This window comes from Myotis myotis, unplaced genomic scaffold (genome assembly GCF_014108235.1).
Source record: "Myotis myotis isolate mMyoMyo1 unplaced genomic scaffold, mMyoMyo1.p scaffold_m19_p_19, whole genome shotgun sequence".
In the NCBI taxonomy this organism is placed as follows: Eukaryota; Metazoa; Chordata; class Mammalia; order Chiroptera; family Vespertilionidae; genus Myotis; species Myotis myotis.
In genome coordinates, this window is record NW_023416323.1 from 37435415 (window position 1) to 37459770 (window position 24356).

The 24356-nt window shown below is 51.1% G+C and overlaps 2 protein-coding genes and 1 long non-coding RNA gene across 7 annotated transcripts in view; 2 read left to right on the forward strand and 1 right to left on the reverse strand.

Annotated features, from left to right (window-relative positions):
• Positions 1 to 9690, forward strand: part of PSME3IP1 (proteasome activator subunit 3 interacting protein 1) — a 29290-nt gene extending 19600 nt beyond the window's left edge. For all 5 annotated transcript variants that reach the window (XM_036345186.1, XM_036345189.1, XM_036345188.1 and 2 more), the window contains 2 exons: positions 4412 to 4476; positions 8912 to 9690. In XM_036345186.1, coding sequence (XP_036201079.1) covers positions 4412 to 4476; positions 8912 to 9129 — 283 coding nt within the window. In that variant the 3' untranslated portion in view covers positions 9130 to 9690. The remainder of the gene's footprint in view (positions 1 to 4411; positions 4477 to 8911) is intronic.
• A 2620-nt stretch (positions 9691 to 12310) lies between these two features.
• LOC118674262 lies at positions 12311 to 14929 on the forward strand. The gene is made up of 2 exons (XR_004973609.1): positions 12311 to 14462; positions 14500 to 14929. It is a non-coding gene; the product is annotated as an uncharacterized LOC118674262 (long non-coding RNA).
• The window catches only part of CPNE2 (copine 2), a 37849-nt gene continuing 28198 nt past the window's right edge, over positions 14706 to 24356 (reverse strand). The window contains exons 13-16 of the mRNA XM_036345812.1: positions 23079 to 23130; positions 21618 to 21751; positions 16797 to 17033; positions 14706 to 15123 (exon numbers count right to left, since the gene is read on the reverse strand). Of these exons, the coding sequence (XP_036201705.1) occupies positions 15016 to 15123; positions 16797 to 17033; positions 21618 to 21751; positions 23079 to 23130 (531 nt within the window). The 3' untranslated portion in view covers positions 14706 to 15015. The remainder of the gene's footprint in view (positions 15124 to 16796; positions 17034 to 21617; positions 21752 to 23078; positions 23131 to 24356) is intronic.

The window sequence follows — 24356 nt, forward strand, 5'->3', positions numbered from 1 at the left end:
GGTTCTTAAACTGGACCGGAGGGCCGGAACAAAAGCATGGATGGAGTGTTTGTGTGAACTAATATAAATTCAAAGTAAACATCATTACATAAAAGGGTACGGTCCTTTTTTTTTTTCGTTTTATTCATTTCAAGCCCCCGGGCCATAGTTTGCCCACGGCTGGCCTAGAGATTTGGGTAAGTTCTTTGTTATGTTCACTCCTCCCTTTCCAAATCCTCAATGGCACCAAAGCGATTAAATCTGGTTATTTCAGTTTGACCACCATACCACGGGCAAAATGATACAAAGTTTTTAAGTGCAGTCCATTAGGAAAATCAATATGGTGTATTGTCAGCCAGCCACGTGTATTGAACGGAGTGTATTGATGCAGTCTTGTGGTTTGGCACACCATCGGCTGCAGATGTTCTAGAACATTGTTTACGTGTAAAAATGTCATTATGAGATAGCAGCAGAGGGGAGGAGGATCAGCAGCCTGAAGAGGCTCATTGCCCGAGCTAGGAATTATTCCTTTCACGTTTTCACAGAAGCTCTCATGCTTGGCCCAGTGTCTTTCAGGATTTGGGCCTGAGTCCATTAGAAAGGGCTTTCTCAGTGGGCAGTCACCTCAGTAGTGTCTTCAGCCAGCAGAATGGGTCTTATAACTGTCTCCCGTACAGTCCTTAGCATACTCGGTGACATGCATATAACCCCTTTTTGGTTTTGAAACTACATCATTTATTGTTTTGTGTAGCAAGGTGATAAATGAGTCTCCTGGGGCAGGAGTTCCTAATGTTTCCAGCCTGGGTTTATAGAATCACTTGGGCGTTTGTTAATGGGCTTCTAGGCCTCACGCAAATTCTGGTGCAATAAGTTTGGAGTGAGTCAGTCTGGGAGTTTATTAAAGTCTAATTAACATCCATCACCACACATAGTTACAATATTTTTTTTCTTGTGATGAGAACTAAGATCTACTCTCTTAGCGACTTTCAGACATACAATACAGTATTATAACTGGTCTCTATCTATACAATACAGTATTACTAACTAGTCACCAGACCGTACATTACATCCCCAAGACTTGTTTACTTTATAACCGGAAGTTTGTACTGTTTGAAGGTGGTCAAATCTACCACTTATTTTATGTTAGATCATTTTATATTTTGTTCATGAAATTCTTCCTACCCTGAGGTCATAAGATAGTTTTTCTTCTAAAGTTGAGAGTTTCGTCTTTCACATGGTAGTCTTGAATCCATCTGTCATTGATTTTTGTGAAGGGTATGAGGTAGGGATCCCATTTCAATTTTTTTCTTGAAACAAAAAGCAAATTTTCTAGCAGCTTTTACTAAATATGTGTATCCGCTCCCCCCAGGAGTCTTTAATATCACCTCTGTCTTATAACAAGTTTCCATACATGTATAGGTTTTTGTTTTTTAAATATATTTTATTGATTTTTTTTACAGAGAGGAAGGGAGAGAGATAGAGAGTTAGAAACATCGATGAGAGAGAAACATTGATCAGCTGCCTCCTGCACATCTCCTACTGGGGATGTGCCTGCAACCAAGGTACATGCCCTGACCGGAATCGAACCTGGGACCTTTCGGTCCACAGGCTGACGCTTTATCCACTGAGCCAAACCGGTTTTGGCTGTATCGGTTTGTTTGAGGGGTCTTTTTCCCTTGTCCTTGGATCTGTTGGACCTGTTGGACCTGTACCATTCTGGGTAATTATTGTTGCTTTATAATAAATCTTGATATCTGGTTGGGCAAGTCATATCTATTCTTGGCCACTTTGTTCTTCCATATAAATTTTAGATTTAAGTTCTTTTAAAATCTCTATAGACATTTTTATTGGAATGTTATTTAAATTGCATGATAAATTTATAGAGAGAACAGATCTTTATGGATTTGAGTCCTCCTATTGTGGCATATATCTACATTTATTGATTTCCTTTAATGTCATTCTATAAAGTCTTATAATTATTTTTCAAAAAAGTTATGCATAGCCCAGCCGGTGTGGCTCAGTGGTTGAGTGTCGGCCTATAAGCCAGGAGGTCATGGTTTGATTTCCGCCCTGGGTTGTAGACTCAATCCCCAGTGGGGGGCAGGCAGGAGGCAGCCAGTCAATGATTCTCATCATTGATGCTTTTTCCTCTCTTTCTCTCTCTCTCTCTCTCTCTCTCTCTCTCTCTCTCTCTCTCTCTCTCCCTCTCCCTCTCCCTCTCCCTCTCCCTCCCTCCCTCCCTCCCTCCCTCCCCCCAACCCCCCTGCCTCTCCCTTCCTCTCTGAAATCAATAAAAATATATATTAAAAAAAAGTTGTGCACATTTTTTCTTAAATTTATTCCTAAGTATTTTATGTATATTTTTGCTGCTGGTGTGTAAAAATGCAGTCAATGGAATATTTACATCCAGCCACCAGCTCTTATTAACTTTAATAATTTATCAGTGGATTCTTTTGAAATTTTTATGTAGAAAGTTACCATCTGTAAAGAATGACAGTTTCATTCTCTTCCTTGTGTTTTTTAATTCCTTTTTCTTATCTGACCTCACTGGCTAGGACCGCCGGGAAAATGTTAGAAACAACTCCGCACATTCTAGTTTAAACACAATGTTTATAACTTTCACTTCTAAGATTAGTATTGATCGTTTTTGTTTGTTTCAGATAGCCTTTGGCAAGCAAGTTAAGGAAGTTCTGTTCCTAGTTTGATAAGAGCTTCTTTTGTAGCCATTAACGGTTAAATTTTGTCATATTCTTTTTCTGCTTTTGAGTTGATCAAATAATTTTTTCTTTATTCTGTTACAGAGAAAAAGTAAACTTACAGATTTTTCTAATGTTGTATTCCTGTGAGAAACCCAGCTTGGCAGTGATATATTGTTACTTTTCTTAACTCCACTGGCTTGTTTTGCTCATATTTTGTATCAGTTGTTGAATCTATGTTCTTGAGGGAGACTGGCCTGTATCCCCCCCCAGTTTTATCTGATTTTGACATGAAAATGAAAACTAGCTTTAGAGAATGATTCAGGGAGTGTTCCTTCTTCCCTTCAGGAGTGTGTATAAGTTGGTAGTGTTCTAGTTTGTGAAAGCTTAGTAGAACTAGATAAAATCATTTTTGTCCCCCCTTTAAAATTTTTATGATTATAGGACCAAGATTATCTTTCTGAGTCAGTTTAATTTGGTTTTATTTTCTGGGAATTCACCCATTTTGTCTTGTTTCAAATACATTAACTAAAGTTGTTAGTATTTTTTTTTCTGATTGTTACTCTATCTGGAATTGTCTCATTTTGTTAAGTTTTTAGGTGTGTGTCCTATGTAGCTGATTTACAATTTAGTCTGTTGATCTTTTTACTGGTAGGGTTGGATTTATTAGGATTTTTTATAGTTTTTTAAAAAATTGTTTATTTGAGAGAGAAAAAGGGGAGAGAGAGAGAGAGAGAAACATCGATTTGTTGTTCCACTTATTTATGCATTCATTGGTTGGTTCATTGGCGTATTGGGATGATGCTCCAACCAACTGAGCTACCCAGCCAGGGCGATACAGTTTTTACTATCTTAATGTTATTTGTCTTTAAAGAATTTTTTCTTGTATTCTTCTTGCTTTAAAAAAAATTAAGATTAAAAATTACTTCATTCAATTTTTCTCTCTTCCTACTACTAGTTTGGATTTAGGTATTCTATTTCTGTTCTTTTGATGGCCAACCTTGCAATTGACCAGCATACTTAGGAAAACCTAAAGTAAATCGCTATCTTCCCTGCAAAATTATACACCAACCTTAGGACTTTGAGCTACAATCACCTTCTTCCTTTCTTACATGCTTAGGACTTTAGTATGATCATGTTTGACACCACAAATTAGATGTGTGTGTGTTTATACAGACAACATTGTGTTTAGATTTATATTTGTATTTGCCAGGTTTTTGGTGTTTTTTTCCCCCACCATTCCTTCCTTCTGGAATTAAGTCCTTCCTTCTCGAATTATTTCCTTCCTCATTGAAGTACACTGTTTAGATGATCTTTTAATGAAGGCCTTTTGGATGACTTTCAGAATCTATAGCATGTAACTAAAGATGCTTCCTTCGGTCTTTAATAAGTTAAACTAAATTTTTGTCACTTATGAACATGTCCAGATATAGTCTTGAAATCCGTCTGTGGTTCTATCCAAGATGAATGAATGATAAGGACAACAAAGGATCTGAAGTGTAGGAAATGGTTGTAGATATAACACTTTATCCCTTGAATTGGTCAGGGGTTTAAGTTGTCTTTATAACCAATAATATAACCAGGGGGAGACTCTGAAATGAAGACTTTTTATTTCAGATTATTCTAGTTCCTTGAGGCTGCCTCAGAGTCATATAAATGGTTATTGGAGCTCCTGATTCCAAAGCTTTGATCCCCAAGATTGGACTTAGCTCATATCACCCTGTTTTCTGTTACAGCTCAGAGAGTGGCAACAGTGTAAAAAGGCTGAAATCGGACCCTGACCCAGATGACAAGAATCAAGGTGGGTGGCAGCTTTCACTTAGTTCTTTACTCATAACACCAAATAGTAAAGGGCTGGAATGCATTGCACTTTCGAATGATGGCGTTTATCTCTAAGCAAGCCTACCTAAACTTAATTTACCAAATTTTTTTTACCAAGCAGGATTTATACCCAAGAGTATGTCAGCTGCCCTGCAAAGTACTGTGTTAGAAACCCGTGGACTGATAAGTGGCCATTGTGTTCCCTAGGAGTGCGTACACAGCCAGAGCCCTGGTCATATCACCTCTTCTCACAAAGGATTTTTCTCTGTTTTCCCCAAATGTCAAGTTTCTTGATTTCACCTGGCTTGCTACCAGTGAGAGGTAGGATGCCAGGCTCCTGCTGATGGTTGGATTGGAGTGAGCCTAGTTTTAATACAGTTTCCAGGACTACACTTTCTTTGGTGGTTACTTTTATGTGATCACATCTGACACTGCATTAAGTGGCACAGTTGTAAGTGAAGGTGAGTGTATCCTGGGTGCTGGATCAAGAATGGGAAATTCAAGAGTGTTTTCAGTTCTACCCCTGACTCCCTGTGGGATTGAAAGTCTGAGCTAAACTCAGTGGGTCATCCATAAAACAGGGCTTAATTTATTTTCTCTCAAAAAAATAATGGATATTTTAAAATATGTATCTACTGAGCACAGGTAATGGCCAACTGTTGCTGATACCTTTTGCTGTATAATCTGCTTTTTTAAAAAAATACATTTTTATTGATTTCAGAGAGGAAAGGAGAGGGAGGGAAAGAGAGAAACATCAATGAGAGAAAATCATCATCGGGTGCCTCCTGCATGCCCCACATTGGGGATGGAGCCTGCAACCCAAGCATGTGCCCTGACTGGGAATCTAACTGTGACCTCCTGGTTCGTGGGTTGATGATGCTCAGTCACTGAGCCACACTGGCCAGGCTCTTCATTCCTTTTTAAGGCTGTCTAGTATTCCATCATATGGTTTTACATAGTATATTTATCCCATTTTTTATTGATGAACGTTTAGATAGCTTTCACTTTTATGATGTTGTATTAAATAATCCTATACATGCATCGTTTTTCATATTCACAAATATCAGGTTAAATACATGGAGTTATTAGGTCAAAAAGAATATACTGTGGCTGCTTAAATAGCATAAGTGTATACTGTGTATACTTCATGGAAGTCTTAAACATATCTCAGCCAGGTAATTCATAGCTCTGCATCTGGTGCTTAGTCCCTGGTAGGAAGTATTTGCATGAGTCAGTGGAAAGGAAAACTGGGGGGTCTTTACAGTGAGGCACACATGTGTTCAGAGCCATCCTTTTTGGCATTCTAAACACCTTCTTCCTCCCCCTTCCGTTCGTACAGCAGAAGCTGGGCAAGAAATACCTTCTTTTGCTAGGAGCTAAGGCCACACAGGAGAAATGTCTGCTGTGTCTTGCTTCAGGGTCTTGTCCTTAGCAGTAGGAGGATTTGTCCCCTTGGTCCCCCAGAAGATAGTTCTGTGGCCCCAGGGAGAGGCAGGCTTCCCCCACTGGAGCTTCTGGGCTTGAGCTCTGCGCAGAATGCACACGCTGACCCCATCTCCTCTCAAGTCACGCAGCTGTCTGAATCGCAAGCACATTCTTCTGTTAGTAATTTTCAGTGTTAATTTGCTGTGACAATGTGGTCCTGCAATTGCAGAAGTTGGCAGGAAACTTCACCAAATGGCTGAGATCAGAGGGCACCATTTTGTTCTTTTTGGACAGTTAACTGCTTTTGGAATGAAATTTGTCAGAGTCGTAGTCTCTTTTCTTTCTTGAAACCTCCTAGATAATTGGGAGATTTGGTCTTTTGGCTTGAACTCTGCTGACGCCACGGAGTTCTAGATCTTTGGTTGTCTTTCTGAGGCTGCCGTCCACCCTTGCCTTCGGCCAGCTCTGGTCCTCACAGGTACTTTAGACTTGTCCTTCTTTTCTAAGAAAGTCGCCCTGAAATACTTAATAAAATGTCACATCTCACTGAGCAGCTATTTTTCTAAGTAACTGACTCATATCCTAAATATTTTTCTAACAGAATACTGGAAGTACATTGTATATGTAACTTAACACAGTGAATGGCATACAGTATAATGTCATGTCCACCCCCCAGCATTTTTACCACCCCTCAAAAAAGATTTTTGCCACTTGCAGTGAAACGCTTCTGTGTCTTGAACACATTTTCCTGCATTCTCACACACTGTGGGCACTGGCCCGCTCTGTGCCAGGCCCTGTGCTATGCCCAGCGGGTGGCACGGGGAAGAAAGAACCCTTGTCCTGCGGAGACTCATGGTTAGAGGAGAATATAGACAAGCAATCCCTGTTGTCTTTAGGGCTGCCCAGTGGTCCCCCGCCCTTCTGGCTGTAATACTGGATGCCTGTGGTCACAGAGACGTGGGACTGATCCTCTCTAATTTAAGTGGCCCAGGATGCTCTTTGGATTTTTGCATTTACCTTTAAAAAAAAATTGTCTGAATAGGTAGTATATGCAACATAATAGAAAATTCTAAAGGGACAAAGGAGTGTGGAGTAGAAAGTTGTCTCTCCTGTTTCCCAACCACTGAGTTTTTTTTCCCCGGAGCAGCCCCTGTTACTAATTTTTAATGTCTTTTTTTCAGACATTATCATGCATAAACCTGGGCATGTCCCACCACACACACAAATTGTACCTTACACGCACCCATGTCTTTCTCATTTAGCACAGTGTTTTGTGGACCATTTGATACAGTAAACAGAGATGGTTACTCTTCCTGGCAGCTGAAGAGTAGTCCATTGCTTAAATGATCCCCTATTGATGGACGTTTTGATGGTCTGCACACTTGCTGCTGTCGGCAGTGCTGCGGGGCATGGTCTCGTAGGAACGTCATGTAAGTCTGAAGGACATTGCTGAACTGCCCTCGCCCCTCCCCCAGCAAAATAGAAAGATGCCTGTTCCCCTTACTGTCCCTTCTTACATATTGTTTATTCTCCTGTGTTTAAAATTCATCTCCTTTTTCTGTGACTGTTCATGTCTTTTGTCCACTTTTCCATTTGGTTATTGGTTGGTTGGTTTCAGAAGAACTCGTTATACCTTGTAAGTTTTTTATATTTGTTACAGATACTTGCCTCTACTTTCTTGTGCCTTACAGCCATCTCTGCAGGCACTGTCATCTCTCATTCCACTTTTCTATCTCTCCCTCTTTTAACGCTGCCTACCTTAGCAGCTTTCCTCCTTATTAGACCTTCCAGTAAGAAAAGGAGATATATTCTAGTCCTGACCTCTGTGCCGGGGCATTTGCGATCTCTCTGAGCTTTTCAGTGTATTTCCTGCTTACCCCCGATTTTATATACTAGGAACCATGTATCCTTTCGGTATTTACATGAGCTATTAGTTCGGGCTTTGTTAAGACAAACCCTAGAATATAGTACCCTTGTCAGCTGAGATGGTGAAGTTTGAACTCCAGCTCTTCCTCTGCTGCAGTGAAGAGCTCAGGAATCCTTTCAGTGCATGATTTTTTGATTCAGATTTAGTTTAACATTTTCTCCTCTAAGTGGCCTTTACCTAGCAGGTCATTTGACCTCCCTCACCAGTAAAATGAGGGCTAAAACTTGCATGGCCGGTTGTTGTAATGGCTGAGTGAGGCTGGGAACATTTAGAAGGAAGAAGGAGGAGTGGACCTCTTAACTTTTCCTTTAATCTTTAAGGCCTGCGTTCTCTAGATTGAGGCTCTCTGTCACTAAGGTGGCAGTGTAACTGGGGTGTCCTGGGGCAAGAGAGCCTCGACCTACTTGGTTGTTGCGGCCAAAGGTAAACTGAGTCGGGGGGGGGGGCGCGGGGTGAAAGGATTAAGGAAAGACAGATAAGAGAATGAAAGCTGGGTCTCGGTGGAACGCTGCTCCCTGATGAGGAGACAGCGCCAGCGCCCACAAGCCGTGTCTTTATTTTATAGCAGATGTCACGAGGCAAAGCGGGGGCGTGATCACGTTGTTTATAGCATTCTCGTGAGCTCCAACCCTACTCAACTACATGCACCTGAACTCTCCTTGGGGTTACGTGTTTGGACCATAGGTTCAAGCTTACAACCACAACCGTTGGCTATAATTGTGCTGGGTGGGCCCTGCCCTCCAGCTGGGACTTGCACGTGCCAGTGAGAGGACCCTGTCCTTTCATTAGTCCGAGACTTGAACCTGGCCCAAACACCGTAACCGCGCCCCACACTTGGTGACATTCCCCAGGGTCTTAAAATGATCTCTGGCTGTGGCTTCTGCTCTCTCAGATGTAAAGGAGGAGGTGAGCTAGAGGGTGAGGGTGACAGTAGTGCCGCCCGCACAGGGTGGTTTTGAGGCTTCCCTGGGAAAGCCCTCGGCACAGAGCCTGGCGCATGGAAAGCAGACCATCAACTGTGGAAGAGGGTGATGAAGCTAAAGTCCTCCCTCCTCCTTTGCAGAAGCCTCGTCTTGCGTGTCTCTTGGAAGCACGTCCCTGAGTGGTCCCTCCATCCACTGCCCCTCGGCTGCGGTCTGTATCGGCATCCTCCCAGGCCTGGGCGCCTACTCTGGGAGCAGCGACTCCGAGTCCAGCTCAGACAGCGAAGGCACCATCAACGCCACCGGCAAGATCGTCTCCTCCATCTTCCGAACCAACAGCTTCCTCGAGGCCCCCTAGCTTCTGTGTCCTTATCCAGGGAGCTCCTCCCCGAGAGTAGACAGATGGCTCATCTGCCTGCAGGCATTGCCTCCCTCAGAAAACTTCTTTGCCTGCTTCCTGTGCACACCGGGACATTCTAACCGCGTCTAAAAATGTGCCGGCACCCACCTGTGTTTGGTTTCTCTTTCCACTCCGGTGCAGATGCCCAGTCCGGCCCCTGCCTCTCTCCTCACTCATGTGGGGTGGGGGTCAGGGCCCGGCAGAAACCCCACTGAAAACGCCCTGGGAAGACAGGGCAGCTGGCTGGTACAGGGTTTGGGTTATGTTGCTTTCTTGTGGTTTTTGTTTTGTTTGGTTTGGTTTTTTTCCTTTCTGAACAGCACAGGGAAGCAAGGGCCATTCTTTTAAACATTCTCTCCTAGATGAACACATTGTTTGGTGGCACTGCATTGTGGAGATGCGGATGGAGAGAACTGGTCCAGGTAATGAACTGGCGCACTCCCCTGGAACTAACCAGTTCTTGATGTTGTGTGACTAAGATTAAAAACTACATCTGCAGGGGGTGTCCCTTTGCACTCATCTTTCACTGTGAGGTGTTTCCTTACTCTGAGAAAAGTCTTTCTCCTCCCTTTATCTAATCCCATTTAAAACTAAGCCTTAGCCTGGCTGGCATGGCTCAGTGGTGAGCGTCGACCTATGAACCAGGAGGTCACAGCTCACTTCCTGATCAGGGCGCATGCCTGGGTTGTGGGCTTGATCCCCAGTCTGGGGCATATAGGAGGCAACCGATCAATGGTTCTTTCTCATCATTGATGTTTTTATCTCCTCACTCTCCCTTCTTTTTTGAAATCAATAAAAATATTTTTTTAAAAGGAAAAAAAAAAAGACTAAACCTTAGAGAAGCAGACATAGGCCTTATTTTATCAGAGCCAGAAATCACAAGTGCTGATAGGTCTGTGGACAAGATGACTTAGTTTTGGCGGCTCCTGGGTCCCTAGGGGACCCGCCCGCATATTCTGACTATGCTTTGTATTCTGTCGAGGTTCCTCTTTGGTTGATACTTTTATAGTTGTGGCTTCTAACTCTGGGAGCTATGTCTAGCTTAGAGGTGCTGCCCTGGTCCTTTCCTCCTTTCTCTGCTGCCTCTCCTCCTTTCCCTTCCCACACAGAGCAGCTCCGAGGGGGTGAGCCGCCAAGACCTAGAGGTATTGCTCCACCTCTGTGTCTCAGAGACGGGGGGAGAAAATGATGGAGGGAGACTGGTATGGAGGCCTCAAGGACAGAGGTAGTTTTAAAAAAAAACCTACCGGTTTGGCTCAGTGGATAGAGTGTCAGCCCGTGGACTGAAGGGTCCCGGGTTCGATTCCGGTTAAGGGCATATAACTGGGTTGCAGGCTCGATCCCCAGCCCTGGTAGGGGTGTGTGGGGGAGGCTACCGGTTGATGTGTCTCTTTCCATAGATGTTTCTGTCTCTCCCCTTCCCTCCCACTCTCTAAAAAATCGAGGGAAAATATCCTCAGGTGAGGATTAACCAAACCAAACCTGTAGGCCCCCTGCTTCAGGAGAACGGGCCTGTGCGGGTTCTTTTTCCCCCGGCTTCCTACGTCAATTGTTTCTCCCTCCTCGGGTGTGAGACGGAGAGACACACAGGATGTGTGACACTGTGAAGCTGGCAGGCAGAGAAGCTGCTCGGTGTTAACGTGGGCAGAGAGGCCCTGGATCTCATCCAACCCACTCCTTCCCCCCTTCCCATGCAGTGGCATTCCAGTGCCCACTGGCAGATGGCGACTCCCCTTCACCCGGAGCTGATGCCTGAGGTTTCTTCCTCGTTTTTGAAGCCACTCTGTGCTAATTGTTCCTGACCGGCTGCCCAGGCACGTCGGTTCCATTCTAACAAACAAGGCGTGTAGGTAAAGCTGACGTAGGCACCTTCTGCTTCTCTGCTTCATTGTTCCTGCGACCCGTGCTGTCAGGATTACAGAACGTTCCAGGAGGCAGACCGAGGAATCGGAGGCACCCTCTTTGTGTGGTGTGACTGAGTAAGAGGCCATTACGTGGCCTCACGGCCTCTGTTACGTTGGAGGAAGTTAACAAAGCATTGCAGGAATTTAAAACATACTAAATTTGAGGGCTAATAACAGGCTCTTGCTTTTGCTGCTCTGAATCTGTGCTCCCAACTCCCTCCCCATCTACCATAGCAGCTAGATTGTGGCGAAGGCTGAGGCTCTTCAGACAGAGTTCTGCTCACGTGTGTGTCTCAGGCGAGACTGAGAATCGCCGGTGATCATTGCATCGTATTCTGTTGTACCGGCTAGTGTGGGGCGTTGGGATGAAACACAGGCTCTGTGGGAATCCTGAATAGCAAAGCAGGACCTGGTCTGTCCATTAGAGGAAGCAGCCTTGTAAAGCATCCAGTGGAGACCGTGTGGTTCAGACCCAAAGAACAAGAAAACAGAGGAAGCACTGCTCCTGTCTTAATAGATAACGGGTGTTATGACTAGGTCCTGAGGGATAAAAACCAAGTTCAGAGTGGGTTTCTTTACACTTGCTTATGTTATCTTGAGTGGCAATAATTATGATTATGTTTAATGTTTTTATTGAGCCTGACCAGCGTGGCTCGGTGGTTGAGCGTCCACTTATGAACCAGGAGGTCACGGTTCGATTCCTGGTTGGGGGACATGCCCAGGTTGCAGACTCAGTCTTCACCGTGGGGTGTGCAGGAAGCAGCCAATCAGTGATTCTCTCTCATCATGATGTTTCTATCTCTCCCTCTCCCTTCCTCTTTGAAATCAATAAAAATATATATTTATAAAAGGTACAAAGTTTTTAAAAAAATGTTTTTATTGATCTTAGAGAAGGAGAGTCAGAGAGAAACATCAATTGGCTGCCCCCTGCACGCCCCCTACTGGGGAACAAGCCTGCAATTGAATCAGCGACCGACTTCTTGGTGCATGGGACAGTGCTCCACCAACTGAGCCACACGGGCTAGGGCCTGAGTGGCAGTTTCCTCACAGCTCTTGAACTATGCAAGGGAGAAAGCCCACCTGTGAGGAATCCTATTGCCAGCTCTATTTGGATTATCTAGTGCAGTGATGGCGAACCTATGACATGCGTGTTAGAGGTGACACGCGAACTCATTTTTTTGGTTGATTTTTCTTTGTTAAATGGCATTTAAATATATAAAATAAATATCAAAAATATAAGTCTTTGTTTTACTCTGGTTGCAAATATCAAAAAATTTCTACATGTGACACGGCACCAGAGTTAAGTTAGGGTTTTTCAAAATGCTGACACGCCGAGCTCAAAAGGTTCGCCATCCCTGATCTAGTTCGTGTCACTTCGTGCCCTCTCTAGCTGTGGCCCTGTCACCCACCTGGGCGGGGAGAAGGGGAGCATGAAATTCAAAGCAACCACGGCATCGGTGAAGAACAGGGAGACTGATGTGACTGGACCTACCGAGGTGGCCGTGACCTGTTTATGTCTTTTTCGGGAGGAGGGACAGCTGGCTTTTCGCATTCAGGGGGTGGGGCGGGTGCGCGAGCTTTTGTCAGGAGTATCCTGGACTGCAAGTCAGGCCCGAACTAGAGGTGTCTCAGGCTCGTCCCTGGCATTTCTTTCACTCTCCGCCTCAGGGTCTCCCCTTCTGGCTGCCTTCTTTCCACCCAAGAGAGACGCTTCCTTTGCCCAAGACATTTCCCCTGCTTCTTCCTGGGAACTTGGCCCGGTTCCACCTTCTGTAGAGGTGCCACAGTGGCTGTGAGCTTGGACCAGACATGCACTAGCTGGGTCACTTGAGCAAGGCCCTTAACCTCTGGGCCTGTTTCCTCCTCGATGAATAACAGCGACACCAACTTCCTGGCGAGGGTGAGGTCACCTAGGTAGCTCTTCGGTGTGGTAGCTGGCACAGTGCTCAGTGGATAGTAGCCATCGCATCAGCACTGTTAGGCCAGCCTCCCCGTGTGCAGGCGGGGGCCGGAGCTCCCGGTAGTGGTGCTTTGTGGTGCTTTGTGGCAGGTCTGTGCATCCTGCTGGCATTCCTCAGTTGTAGCGAGAACACTGACAGGACGAAGGGTCAGATCTGGTTGTCAGAGCTGCCACCAGCAGCTGGTTCTGTGCGCTTCCCTCTCAGCTAAATGTTAATTGCTCAGGCACACGCGGTTCCTTGGCTCGGGTGTCCTAGCCGTGGGTATATGGCTCAGCTGTCATCTTCAGCCCCTCCAGAAAAACAACAAGGAGACCTTTGTGTGATTCCCCAATGTCCTTAGGGGGATCGGGGCTCCAGGCAGTCCTGCAGCCCTCTCAGGAGAAGCAAGGGTGTCCCTACAGGATATTTTAGCCGACTTTTGGTGGCTACAGAACCAGCAGACGCATTGAAAACTTGGGATGAAAAAGCAAAGAAAATTTAGGATGGAGATATCCCTCATTCGCTTCTACCAGGTAGACACTGGCTCCTGAGGTCACCAGGCACCCATAGGAAGGACCCTGCCTGGTGCACCACCCAGGTGTAGCCCCCACTAGTAAGCATGACCTGGGAGAGGTCAAGGTGAGTGGCTTCCCAGGTCCAGTAGAGAGGAAGGACAAACTACCAGCTGCAGCAGAGACCCTTGGAGGGCTCAGGGAGGACGTTCAATGCAGCGGGCGAGTGTGGGCTCTGGAGTCTGCCAGACCCGGATCTAAGGTCTGGCTCTGCCTCTGAGAGATGCGACTGGCTGCCTGCTTGTGTGCGCGTCTCTGAAATGGTCCTGGACGGGCTGTTGGGAGGGTTCCTCAGGATTATGCCTGCGAAGCACTTAAACACGGAGCGGGGAACGGCGCTTACTGTCAACGTCTGTTACTGGTTCTACACAGGCCTCTGCGTGGGCCCCCAGGGGAGGTGGGTGAGAGAGAAAGATGCGTTGTGTGGGGGCGGGAACTGAGGGTGGCGGGGGTTTGAGAGGAGGGTCTCCTGGCTGGTGTCGTGGTCTGAGCCCAGAGCAGCCCTGTTGGCATCCTGAGGCCAGAGAGCCTTTCCCACAGGCGGACACCGGTGTCTGAGACGCCTGGAAGGGCAGCAAATGGGTGGCAGGGACTGCTGGCCTGTGTGTGTGTAGGTTCGGACCAAGAGGATGAAGGTGGTGACCATGTGGTGCTGGCTGGGCCAACATGGGGGAACTCCAGTATAAATGGTGCTTAATGTGAATGTCAGTTACTGGTTATATACAGCCCCTTGAGCCCTATTCGGGAGCATCCGAAACACTGGTGGGCTCTGCAGGGGCCAGGAAACCCAGTCGCTGGTGGGGCCTGTGCATTCTGTTCACCCACAGGGTTTACTGAGCATGTGCATTGTGCCGGGTCCCGTCCCAGTTTAACAAGTCTTCCTGTTCTTATGGGATGCAGGTCCCCAAACAGAAGGCTTGCTGGGGAAGGGCTTTTCCTGTTCATTTCCCTGTGCGGTGAGCCCACTGCGTCCCGGCTGAGGAAGGCGCTGACACAGGGACGCCTGAGCCTCCTTATCACCCCGAGTGTAACGAGCAGATGCTGTTGGAGCAGGAACTAGGTGCGGGCTGCGGCGCAGAGTGTGAGCCAGGGACACGTTCCTCTCAGTCGGCAGCTAGTCATGATTGTAAAAATTTTATTCTCTTTAATAACAGTAATAATTCCACAAAAATTATACAAAGTACATTCAATACTCAGGGGTGGCGGGGACAGGAGGAGAGGAGGCCCGTTTGGCCTGGAAGCATCACCAGTCGACTCCAACAAAGGAAGCCCAGCTGGGCTGGGGGACACGGGGGTGGAGGTCCGATTGTAAAAAATAAAGGTGGATCGGTTAAAAAAAAAAGGAAAAGCCCCCGTAAGGAAGCAGGGCGAGCGTGCACGTTCCTGGGGCGGGCGGGAGGCCGGCGCATGCTGCTGCCGGGGGCTGGCTCAGGCGGGCTCCGAGTTGGTGGGGGGCAGGTTTTTATGCTTGAAATACTGCACAACTTGCTGCGGCAGCTCCGCCAGCACGGCTTTGGCCAAGGTTTCTTTTGCTGCCTGCAGGGTGGAGGGGGGTTGAGAGGGAGAGAATAAGGCTTACTGAGCAGAAGTTGTGAGGGGCACTCTTCTCAGAGAGCTGCTCCCGAAGGCGTCCCTGGACAGATCGGCTGGGGCCAGGCTGTCTAAACTGGCGTCCCTCATCCCTGGCCCTGCCTGAAGTCCCACTGTTAGCGGTACCTTCGAGTTATGTGTAACTCTTTTTTATTTTTTAATATATTTTTGTTGATCTCAGAGAGGAAGGGAGAGATAGAAACATCTATGATGAGAGAGAATCATTGATCAGCTGCCTCCTGCAAGACCCCCACTGGGGATGGAGCCCACAACCTGGTCATGTGCCCTGATGGGGAATTGAACCATGACCTCTTGTTTCATAGGTTGATGCTCAACCACTGAGCCACACCGGCCGGACTAAGTGTAACTCTTACCCTGAGCACTTGGGGTGCCTGGGAGTAACATTTTAGAAAGAATTTGTCTGTGGGGGGCTTTTCGGGTCAAGAGCCCTTGGGAGGCAAGCTGCTGCACAGCCTACTCGTGTGGCAAACACATCCCCAGCACCTTGGCTGGCATCAGTGGGCCGTGACCGGTTCACTGCTGGACACCCAGGCACCAGGGTGCTCGGTCACTGCGGGCGGGCATGAGTGAGGGCCGGTGCCCGGCATCTGTCCTCAGACGGCTAATGCTCCAGAGAAGGAACCGAACCGTCTCAGGCAAACCCGGAGGATACTGGGCAGGGATGTGAGACCACCGGGCACAACACGGAGTGGTCAGTTCTTTTGTTGTTGTTAATGCTCACCCAAGGATATTCTTCTGTTAATATTTAGAGTGGAAGGGAGGGGGAGAGACAGAGAGAGAAACATCGATGTGAGAGTGACACATTGATTGGTTGCCTCCCAAACGAGCCCTTCGGGGGGGTGGGGGGGGGTACATGCCCTTGACGGGAATTGAACTCCCGACCTTCAGTTTGAGGGCCGATGCTCTATCCATTGAGCCAAACTGGCTAGGGCAAGAGTGGTCCGTTCTTGCTGGTACTTGCTGAGCCAAAGCACGTGGGGGAAGGGGGAGGGGGGCCTTATAGCTGAGAGAACTGAGGCCCAAAGAGGTCAAGGACTTGTCCAAGGCCACACAGTGTGCCTCTGGTCAGATAAAAGGCAGGCCCCAGGCTGGCAGTACAGGGGTGGCATCTGAGAGGCTCCTCATGGGCCCAGCCACAGCCTCCCGCGGGCCGACCTGGGGTCACCTGCACTTGGCACAGTCCCTCCAGGAGCCAGTGCTCCCTTCAGAGGCCCTGAGGGAGAGGAGCTGTCCTGAGAGGGGCCGGGTTCCCATCTGGGACGTGAGGCGGCCGGGCCAGGTGTACGAGGAAAGCCTCTCACCTCTAGGCCTTTGCTCTTGCCCCTTTGTCTCCTGAAATCTGCCTCACGCGGGTAACTGACTTCCGGTCAGAGTTAGAGGGCAGGTCTTTTGAAGCCAGTGTTCACAGTATCACATGGTCTTGTCCAGGGCAGGGCCTGACATGGCACCTGGCACTTAGTAGGCCCGCAGGAAGTGCTCAGTCAATGGAGCTGAGGATGGAGGAGCCTAGGACTGGGCAGACAATCCCAAGCTTCATCCTTGGTTTTTATGGCTCCTGGGGCCCAGTGACCCCCCTCCCCAGCCTGGCCCCCACTCACGTTGCGGAACTCCCGGAAGGGCACGAACTGCACGATGTCTCGGGCCGCCTCCTCCCCCGTGTGGGAGCGCAGCCTGCGGCTGTCCCCGTCCAGGAACTCCATGGCAGCGAAGTCGGCGTTGCCCACGCCCACGATGATGATGGACATGGGCAGCTTGGAAGCCTGCACCACGGCGTGCCGCGTCTCCTCCATGTCACTGATGACGCCGTCCGTGATGATGAGGAGGATGAAGTATTGCTGTGGGGAGGTCAGTGGGCACTCAACAGGGCCCTGAGGCCCCTTCCCCCTCCCATCCCATCCCCGCCCTTCACAGCCCTCGGACCCATGGGAGGAAGTGTCCGCAGCTGTAGCCGGGTCCCAGCCACCTCCAGTACCGGGGCCCCTGCAGCCCTCTTGTCCGTTTAAAGCGCGACCCAGTCTCAGCCCGAGACTTCGTTTTCAACTCGGCTCTGTCCTTGGCACCCTCTGGCCCCTTTCCGGGGGAACTCAGTTTCCCTCCATAAATAGAGGAGCCCTCGGAGCTGCCTAATCTCTGCTTAGAGCTTCTGCCTTTTACGCCGACCCTTCCGCTTCTCAGGAGAGGAAGTTGGGGCCCAGACCAGTCAAGGTCGTGGACGGCAGGCCCAAGTCAGCCGCCAGGTCAGCATTTGGCCACCTTGACACCCGTTTGCTCCCTGAGGGACGTACAGGGGATACAAGTTAACCCCCTAGGATGCCTTGCTCTCCTGCTTGTCCCCCAAGCAAACTGGAAGGAAGGAGGGGGTGAGTCACATGGAGGCATGAACCCATGATCCTAATCCCAGTCCTGGCAGCAGTAGGCTGGCTCCTGCACTGTGCCTTTAAGAGATCAAACCCTTGACTGGGCATACCTGTTGCTATGGAGATGGTGGCCTGAACCCCTGCAGTGGAGGGCTGCTGCTGCCAGTCCCCCACTCCAGCAACCCTTCCCTAAGTCAGGTGCTTCCATCCCACCAGAAATATTCCCGGGCACCCAGCTGGCAAGAAGACAGGAACTGAGAGGCCTGGCAAAGAGGCCTCCCATCCTCCACCCCCCGCGGCCCTGTTGGCTCCCCATGCAGTCAGCCACACGTCTGCCCTGGGAGACCTGGAGCGCGCAGGCCTGAGCATCCCTCAGCCCTGTCCTGGGAGGTGGGCACGGACAGGGCCTGAGCTGCTGCAGGGCAGTGGGCACCAACTATCTGGGTGAGGAAGTCCCTGTGAACACAGGGCCTGCACAGGCCCTCCCTGGCACCTTCCCACTGCAAGTCTCCTTTAGAGACGATGCACTGAGTGAGGTTAAGTGACTTCAGGCCTCCCAGCCAGTCTCAATTCTGAACCAAGCCTAGCTTACTCCAACGTTGGGGTTCTTCCCACAGCGCCCTCCTTTGCCTGCATTGTCTCTCCAGGAGTGGGGCCTGCACCCTCACCCAGCACCCTAGCGTCAGGAGGCCAGAGTGTCCAACATAGCAGCCCAGGGCGAGGTCCAGAGCCGTGGCACTGGACTTTCACCTGCTGGGTGCCAACCAGCTCGTCACAATGCCCACACTCACGTTTGTCCTCAGCTTGGGGTCACCAGCCTTGGCAATGGAAGTCCTGGGCTCCTTGCCCATTGTAGGCAGAGCCCAGGTTGTCCAGGAGCCTCTAGGGTTCATTACAACCCCAGGGGTCCACGCCCCCCCCACCCCCCAAGATAGCTCAGAAGGGACCTGGGAGGGGCTGTGGACGGGGAGAATGAAGGGCAGAGCCGGACAGTAGGAGGGGGGAAGGGGCTCTGCTGTCCCCACAGACAGTCCTGGTCTGCGCTACCCCAAGATGTCCCACCTCCATGGGAGCCTTTCTGGTTTACTTCCGCCTGGCACACCCTTCCCAGCCTCAGCTCCCAAACCCACCTGAGGGTCTCCCCCCACCGTGAGCTCTTTCCACTGCAGCGTTGCCCATGGGGCTCCTCCTTGGGGCACCCCTCCCTCCCTCACACCCTGAACAATCCTCAGGATAGCCCCCTGTACCCTCTCCTCCACCTCACAGGCCATCTCACCCTGTCTGTGCTCCAGAAACTGTCAGCCCATCACTGTCAGGTTGAACCCCAAACCCAAACTCCCAGCACCCTTCAGGGACCGCCTTGCATCCTCTGCCTTTGCCGGAGGCTCTTTGGGTTTCTAGGGCTGTAACCAGCCACCAACCCATTTAATGTTGTGATGTGATTGATAAGAAACTGACTTGACCACACAGTTCTGGTCAGTCTGCACTCCCTGGCTTATTTCTGAGAAGTGGGTTTGCCGAGGGCCCTGGGGTGGGAGTGGGAGGGGGGAAATTCCCAGGGTCCAGGCTGCTTCCCAGGTCCCCTCCACGGGAACACCAGACACCTAGGAGGCCAACCAGGATGGGCCATGGACAAGATGGCCCGAGTCTTATGGGCCAGAGCAGAGGGGAAAATGAAGGCCCCATGGGAGGAGTCCCCTGGCCCCACCAGAACCTCTTCACACCCTTCAGTGGCTCCCCACTGCCCTCAAGGGCAGATTCAGATTCCTCACCACCCCCCACAGCCCTGTGGGAGCTGGCTCAGCCCTCTTCCACCACACTCTCCTTCAGTTATAACCACACACCATGCTTCCAGGCTTTGCACATGCTGTTCCCTCCGCCTGGGGTGCTCCGCATGCATGCACACACGCATGTTCACACATGCAGGTGCACACACACAACTCGAGGCTAACTCTCAAGCATCCTCCAAGTCTCAGCCTGGACATCACTTTTCCAAGAAGCCTTCCTGCGCCCTCTGGGTCGGGTGCCACCTTTATGACTCTACTTCTGTCACCGTCGCTTTAATCGCCTTACATCTCGGTTGCTGCTCTCTGGCCCGGCCCCCCACTAGACTGCAGGCTCTGGGAGGACAGAGGCCATGTCTTGCGTATCACAGAACCCCCCCCCCCCCCCCCGTACTACACAGAAATATTCTCAGTAAAGACGGGTTGTGTGGCCCAGACAGCATGGCTGGGCATAGACCTAGGAGCCAGGAGGTCATGGTTCAAATTACGGTCACAGCACTTGCCCAGGTTGTGGGCTCGATCCCCAGTGGGGGGCGTGCAGGAGGCAGCTGATTGATGATTTTCTCATCATTGATGTTTCCATCTCTCTCCCTCTCTGAAATCAATAAAAAATATATTTAAAAACAAAAGATGTGTTGTGTGAATGAATGGAGTACAGCTCTGCCTAGAGAGGCACTTCCTACCACCTGCTCTCTTTCCTGTGCGTGGGCATGCGTGTGCGTGTGCCTGGGAACAGGGAGGGTGAAGCCACACCAAGCATTCCCCCCAAATCGGCTGTATAAAAGCATCAGTTAATGCACCGATTGTTTTCTTTTGCCTCGGGCCTAAATGTGCTCGGCATCACCAAATGCTGGCCCAAGAGACGGCCCCAGAAGACGCAGCCACCCACACTCCGAGCGCTCATTGTGCGTGGGGCGCTGTGCACGCTCATCTGGCTGAATCCTCCCGTGCTGCTGGCAGGCAAGTGCTGTGCCATCACCTGCAGTGTTGAGGTGAGCAAACAGGTCCGAGAGCTTAAGCAACCTGCGGGTCACACAGCCATGATGTGGGGGCGCTGGAGTATGAACAGGGTTTGGGGGGCTCCCAGAGCTTGGGACTGTAGGAAATGGACCTCTGTGATCCATCTTCACATGGCTGGCTTTTGAGGGAATTTGCTGAATTTCCCCAGGGCAGACAGAATGGAGGGAGGAGGGAAGAGGAACCAAGAACTGCCTGTGGGCCAGCATCATGGTGGAAACCCCGGGGCGTCTGCCTCAGCTAGACAGGGGAGGTGGAGGCAGCTAGAAAGGCCTCAGCCCAATTTTTCTTTTTTTAATGGCCCAGTGGGAGACAGCAAGACCTAGGCGACATGTGAGGAGATGGGTGACCCCATAGTACTCAGCCAATGAGGAACCGGAGGAGGGACTAAATTAATAGGCTATGCTGGCTGCACCAGGTGTGCCTGTACAATGGGACGGACGCCCCCTCTCGAGAGGGTATTGAAGGTCTCATTTTCACCATACTTCTGTCTCCGAGTCTGTCATTTGAATTCAGACAGGTGAGCCATTTCTCACAGGGCCGAACCATAGGACAGCCACCGCCCCCATATTTTGCGCAAGGTGAGACGGGACCCAGGACTGGGAAGAAGTAGAGACCTATTAGTAGTCATTCTTGGTGTAGGAGGAGCCAATAGAGACGCCCTGGCCCCTCTCCTGAAGCCCAAAGATGGATGGAGACGCCTGAGGTGGGGTGGGCAACAGGAGGGAGCTGGTTCCCAAGGGAGGACCAGGCCACCATAAAGTGGCTGGAGTGCTGGGAGGATTAGGGCTGGTCAGGATGCAGACCAGAACACACAGGCACCTTCCTGGCCCTCCCGGGGCCCAGGCTCCCCCCCACAGACCTAGGATCCAGCCAGAGGGCAGTAGAGGCCCCACCTCCACCTCAGTCCTACCAGCTCTCAGCAGGTGAAAGGGCCGTGGAGGGCTGCTGGCTTCCTTCCTACTCCCCCTCCTGGTTTTTCCCTTAAACAAGAATGCGGGTCTTTTTTCCATTCCTTTGAAAGCTGGCTCCAGCGGATAATAGCTGGGCAGGACAATGGCCTGGCTGGCTGCAGGCATCCAAACAATTCCAGCCCAAAGCCCCAGGAATTTTATGAAAAGCCACTCCCAGGCCAGTCCCAGACACTGTCCCATTCAGGTTGCCCCAGACGCTCCCAGCACCCCCGCAGATTTCCCTCTCCCATTTCAGAAAGGAAACAGGCTCAGAGCTGGGGAGGGGCTTGTCTCGGGCCCTTACTCACCGTGGCCGTCTGCTGCTGCGTGGCCTGGGCCGCAAACCGGGCCACGTGGTTGACGATGGGAGAGAAGTTGGTGGGACCGTAGAAGCGGATGTGGGGCAGGCAAGCCGAGTATGCCTGGGCGATGCCGTCCACGCCTGCCTCGGAGACGAGAGTCTAGGTCAGCCGGGTGCTCCCTCAGCCCGCGCCTTCTCTCATCCCAATTGCTCACCCCGAATGCTCCCACTGGAAGCTCCCGGAGGGCGGGGCCGGGCGGTATAAAGAGCCCCAAATGTGGAGTCAGACGGGCCTGAGTTCAAATCTTACCTTTGCACCTTCTTAGCTGTGGAACCTGCGGCAAGTTTAATCTTTCTGAGCCCGTTTCCCGTTCATGAGACTGATAATCTACTTTGGGCAGTTGGCGGGAGGGGGTGCAGCAGGCTTGGAAAAGCCTTCGATGACACGTCAGGGCCCCGGGGAGCCATCAGGAAGTCCATTTGGGACACGCTGTGGCTTTTGCTCGGGCTTGCTGGGGGCACGGAGCTGCTTCTCCTGCCCCTGCACGCAGTAGGTGCTCTGTAAACAGCCACCATTCTGAGCCCGAGAATATCCCGCCTGCCCTGTGGTCCTCTCTAGCAGGTCTCTGGCCAGCAGTGAGGGTGACTAACAGGCACTTGGACAAAATATCTCTGGAGACCCGCCCCAAACCAGACAGGAGTGCAGGGTCAACTTGTGGCTTCTGAGTCAGCATCGTCCCCAAGTTGGGGACTTGATGCCTTTCCAAGTACAAACCAGGCCAGCTTTGGGGCTCCCCAGGAAGGGGGGGTGCCTCAGCCAGGCCAAATCCTAGGCTGAAAGTCCCATGATGGCAGGACCGCCCTCTTCCATACCCACCCGGAGCTCCTCTTCCTCCTCCAGTACTTTCCTGACTGACTCTGAGGCTCAGAAATCCTCTGAGGCCTTGGGGTACGGGCTGAGCACAGACTGCCCGCCCACTGCCTGCCCCAGGCAATCTTCAACCCTTGGGTGCCTAGGCTCTCCGTGAAAGGCGGAGTGGGGCAGGGCCAGGCCCTCCCAGCCAGAGCTGGCAGGAGGTGAGAGGCAGGGATGTAATCTTCCACCCTTACCCCCTCCTGGTCTACCCAGGGCTTCCGGTCAGCGCTCTCCTGAATTCTCACCTGACCACAGTGATGTGAGCTAAGCAGGTATCACATCTCTTAGGGCAGGTGAGAAGCCAAAGGCTCAGAGGTGCAGGGATCTCTCCGAGGTCACACAGCCAGGAAAGGGCAGCAGCTACTCTTGAACCCAGGACCGCCCGACTCCAACCTGCAATTCCAGCCCCCATCTTGCTTATTTTGAGAAAGCCGGAGGGGGAGGGGAGAGGAGGAAAGTACGGAAGCCTGTAGACCTGTACTCCGCCCTCCCTCCGCCCAGGAAGGTGGCCCAGCGCAAACCCAGGGCAGGTGTGGGAGGCTTGACGCTCACCTGAGCAGAAGGGGTTGGTGGGGTTGAAGTTGATGGCAAACTCATGAGAGACCTGAAATGCAGAGAATATGCTCAGCTGGCGGCCTCCTGGCCCCAAGCCTGGTCCCAGGCCACCCCCCTGCTGCACCCAGACTCCCTCTGTGGGCACCTGGCTCTTTACTGCTCCCCTCCCCGAGATCAGGGCTACTGATGCCCCCACATCTGCTTGACCTCCTCTGCTGGGTCTGAGCCACACGGAGGGGCCCCCGAGACCCCTCCACATCACCCCAAACCGTCGTCAGGATCGGGGCTGCTTGAGTGGGGAGAGGTGCCTCTGAGACGGCGGGCCTAGGAGCGCTCAGAATGCCCCGTCATCACCAGCTCTCGCATGCGCTGGGGCCAGAACCAGAGTTCCCCTGCACCACAGGCTGCCCGTGCACCCTGTCGCCATTGCACCCTGACCATGGGGAACACGCACGCACCAGAACTAGACCCCATCGGGGCTGCAGGTGGGACTGGGTGGCTGCAGAACCCCGGGCCTCAGGAGAGCCAGAGCTCAGAAGGGGGTCCCCCCACTCTCCCTCCTCCAGCCGGTTCAAACTCCCCACTCGGCCCCCTTCCCTAACGTGTGCCACGCCCCGTGTTCCTGCTTCGCAATCACCCCCTCGCTCCTTCCTCGCATCGCCCAGTGGGGAAAGGCCAGTTATCACCCCATTTTTTAGATGATGAAAGTGAGACGCAGCGCGGACTAGAATGTGGCCATGCTCTCCCGTCTACGGAAGGCCAGGCTGCCTCCTGCGCTCACTTTGCATAAACCCAGGGACCTCAGCAGGTGCTCCTGCCTTGCGTTGAGGGTTTTAATTAGGAGGGTGAAGAGTCGGCCCAAGGGGAGCTCCTGTCTGGGCACAGACCACCCCAGACACACGCGTTAGCTCCTGACACCACAGTGGAGGCGCTGGGAGTCCAATGCCCCCACTTTACAGACCAACACACTGAGGCCCGGAGAGGGGAAGCCAGGTGCCAAGGCTAGTGACGCAGGCCCCTCACGCCTCGAGATGGGGTTGGACGCCAGCCCCTGGGGAGCCCTCCTGCGCCAAGAGGGGAGGGTGGGCAGGAGGCCTTAGGAGGAGACCCCTCCCTGTCTGGGGGTGCGGGGTTCTGTTCTTTGCTCCTTCAGCCCTAAGTGCCTGGCATGGAGCCAGTCCCTGGATGCCCCTCTTGGGCGGTCCCCATTCCTCTGTCCCCAGTCTGGGCTCCAGGTGTAGGGCCGCCCCCCCCCAGGTCCTCGTTGCCATGGCA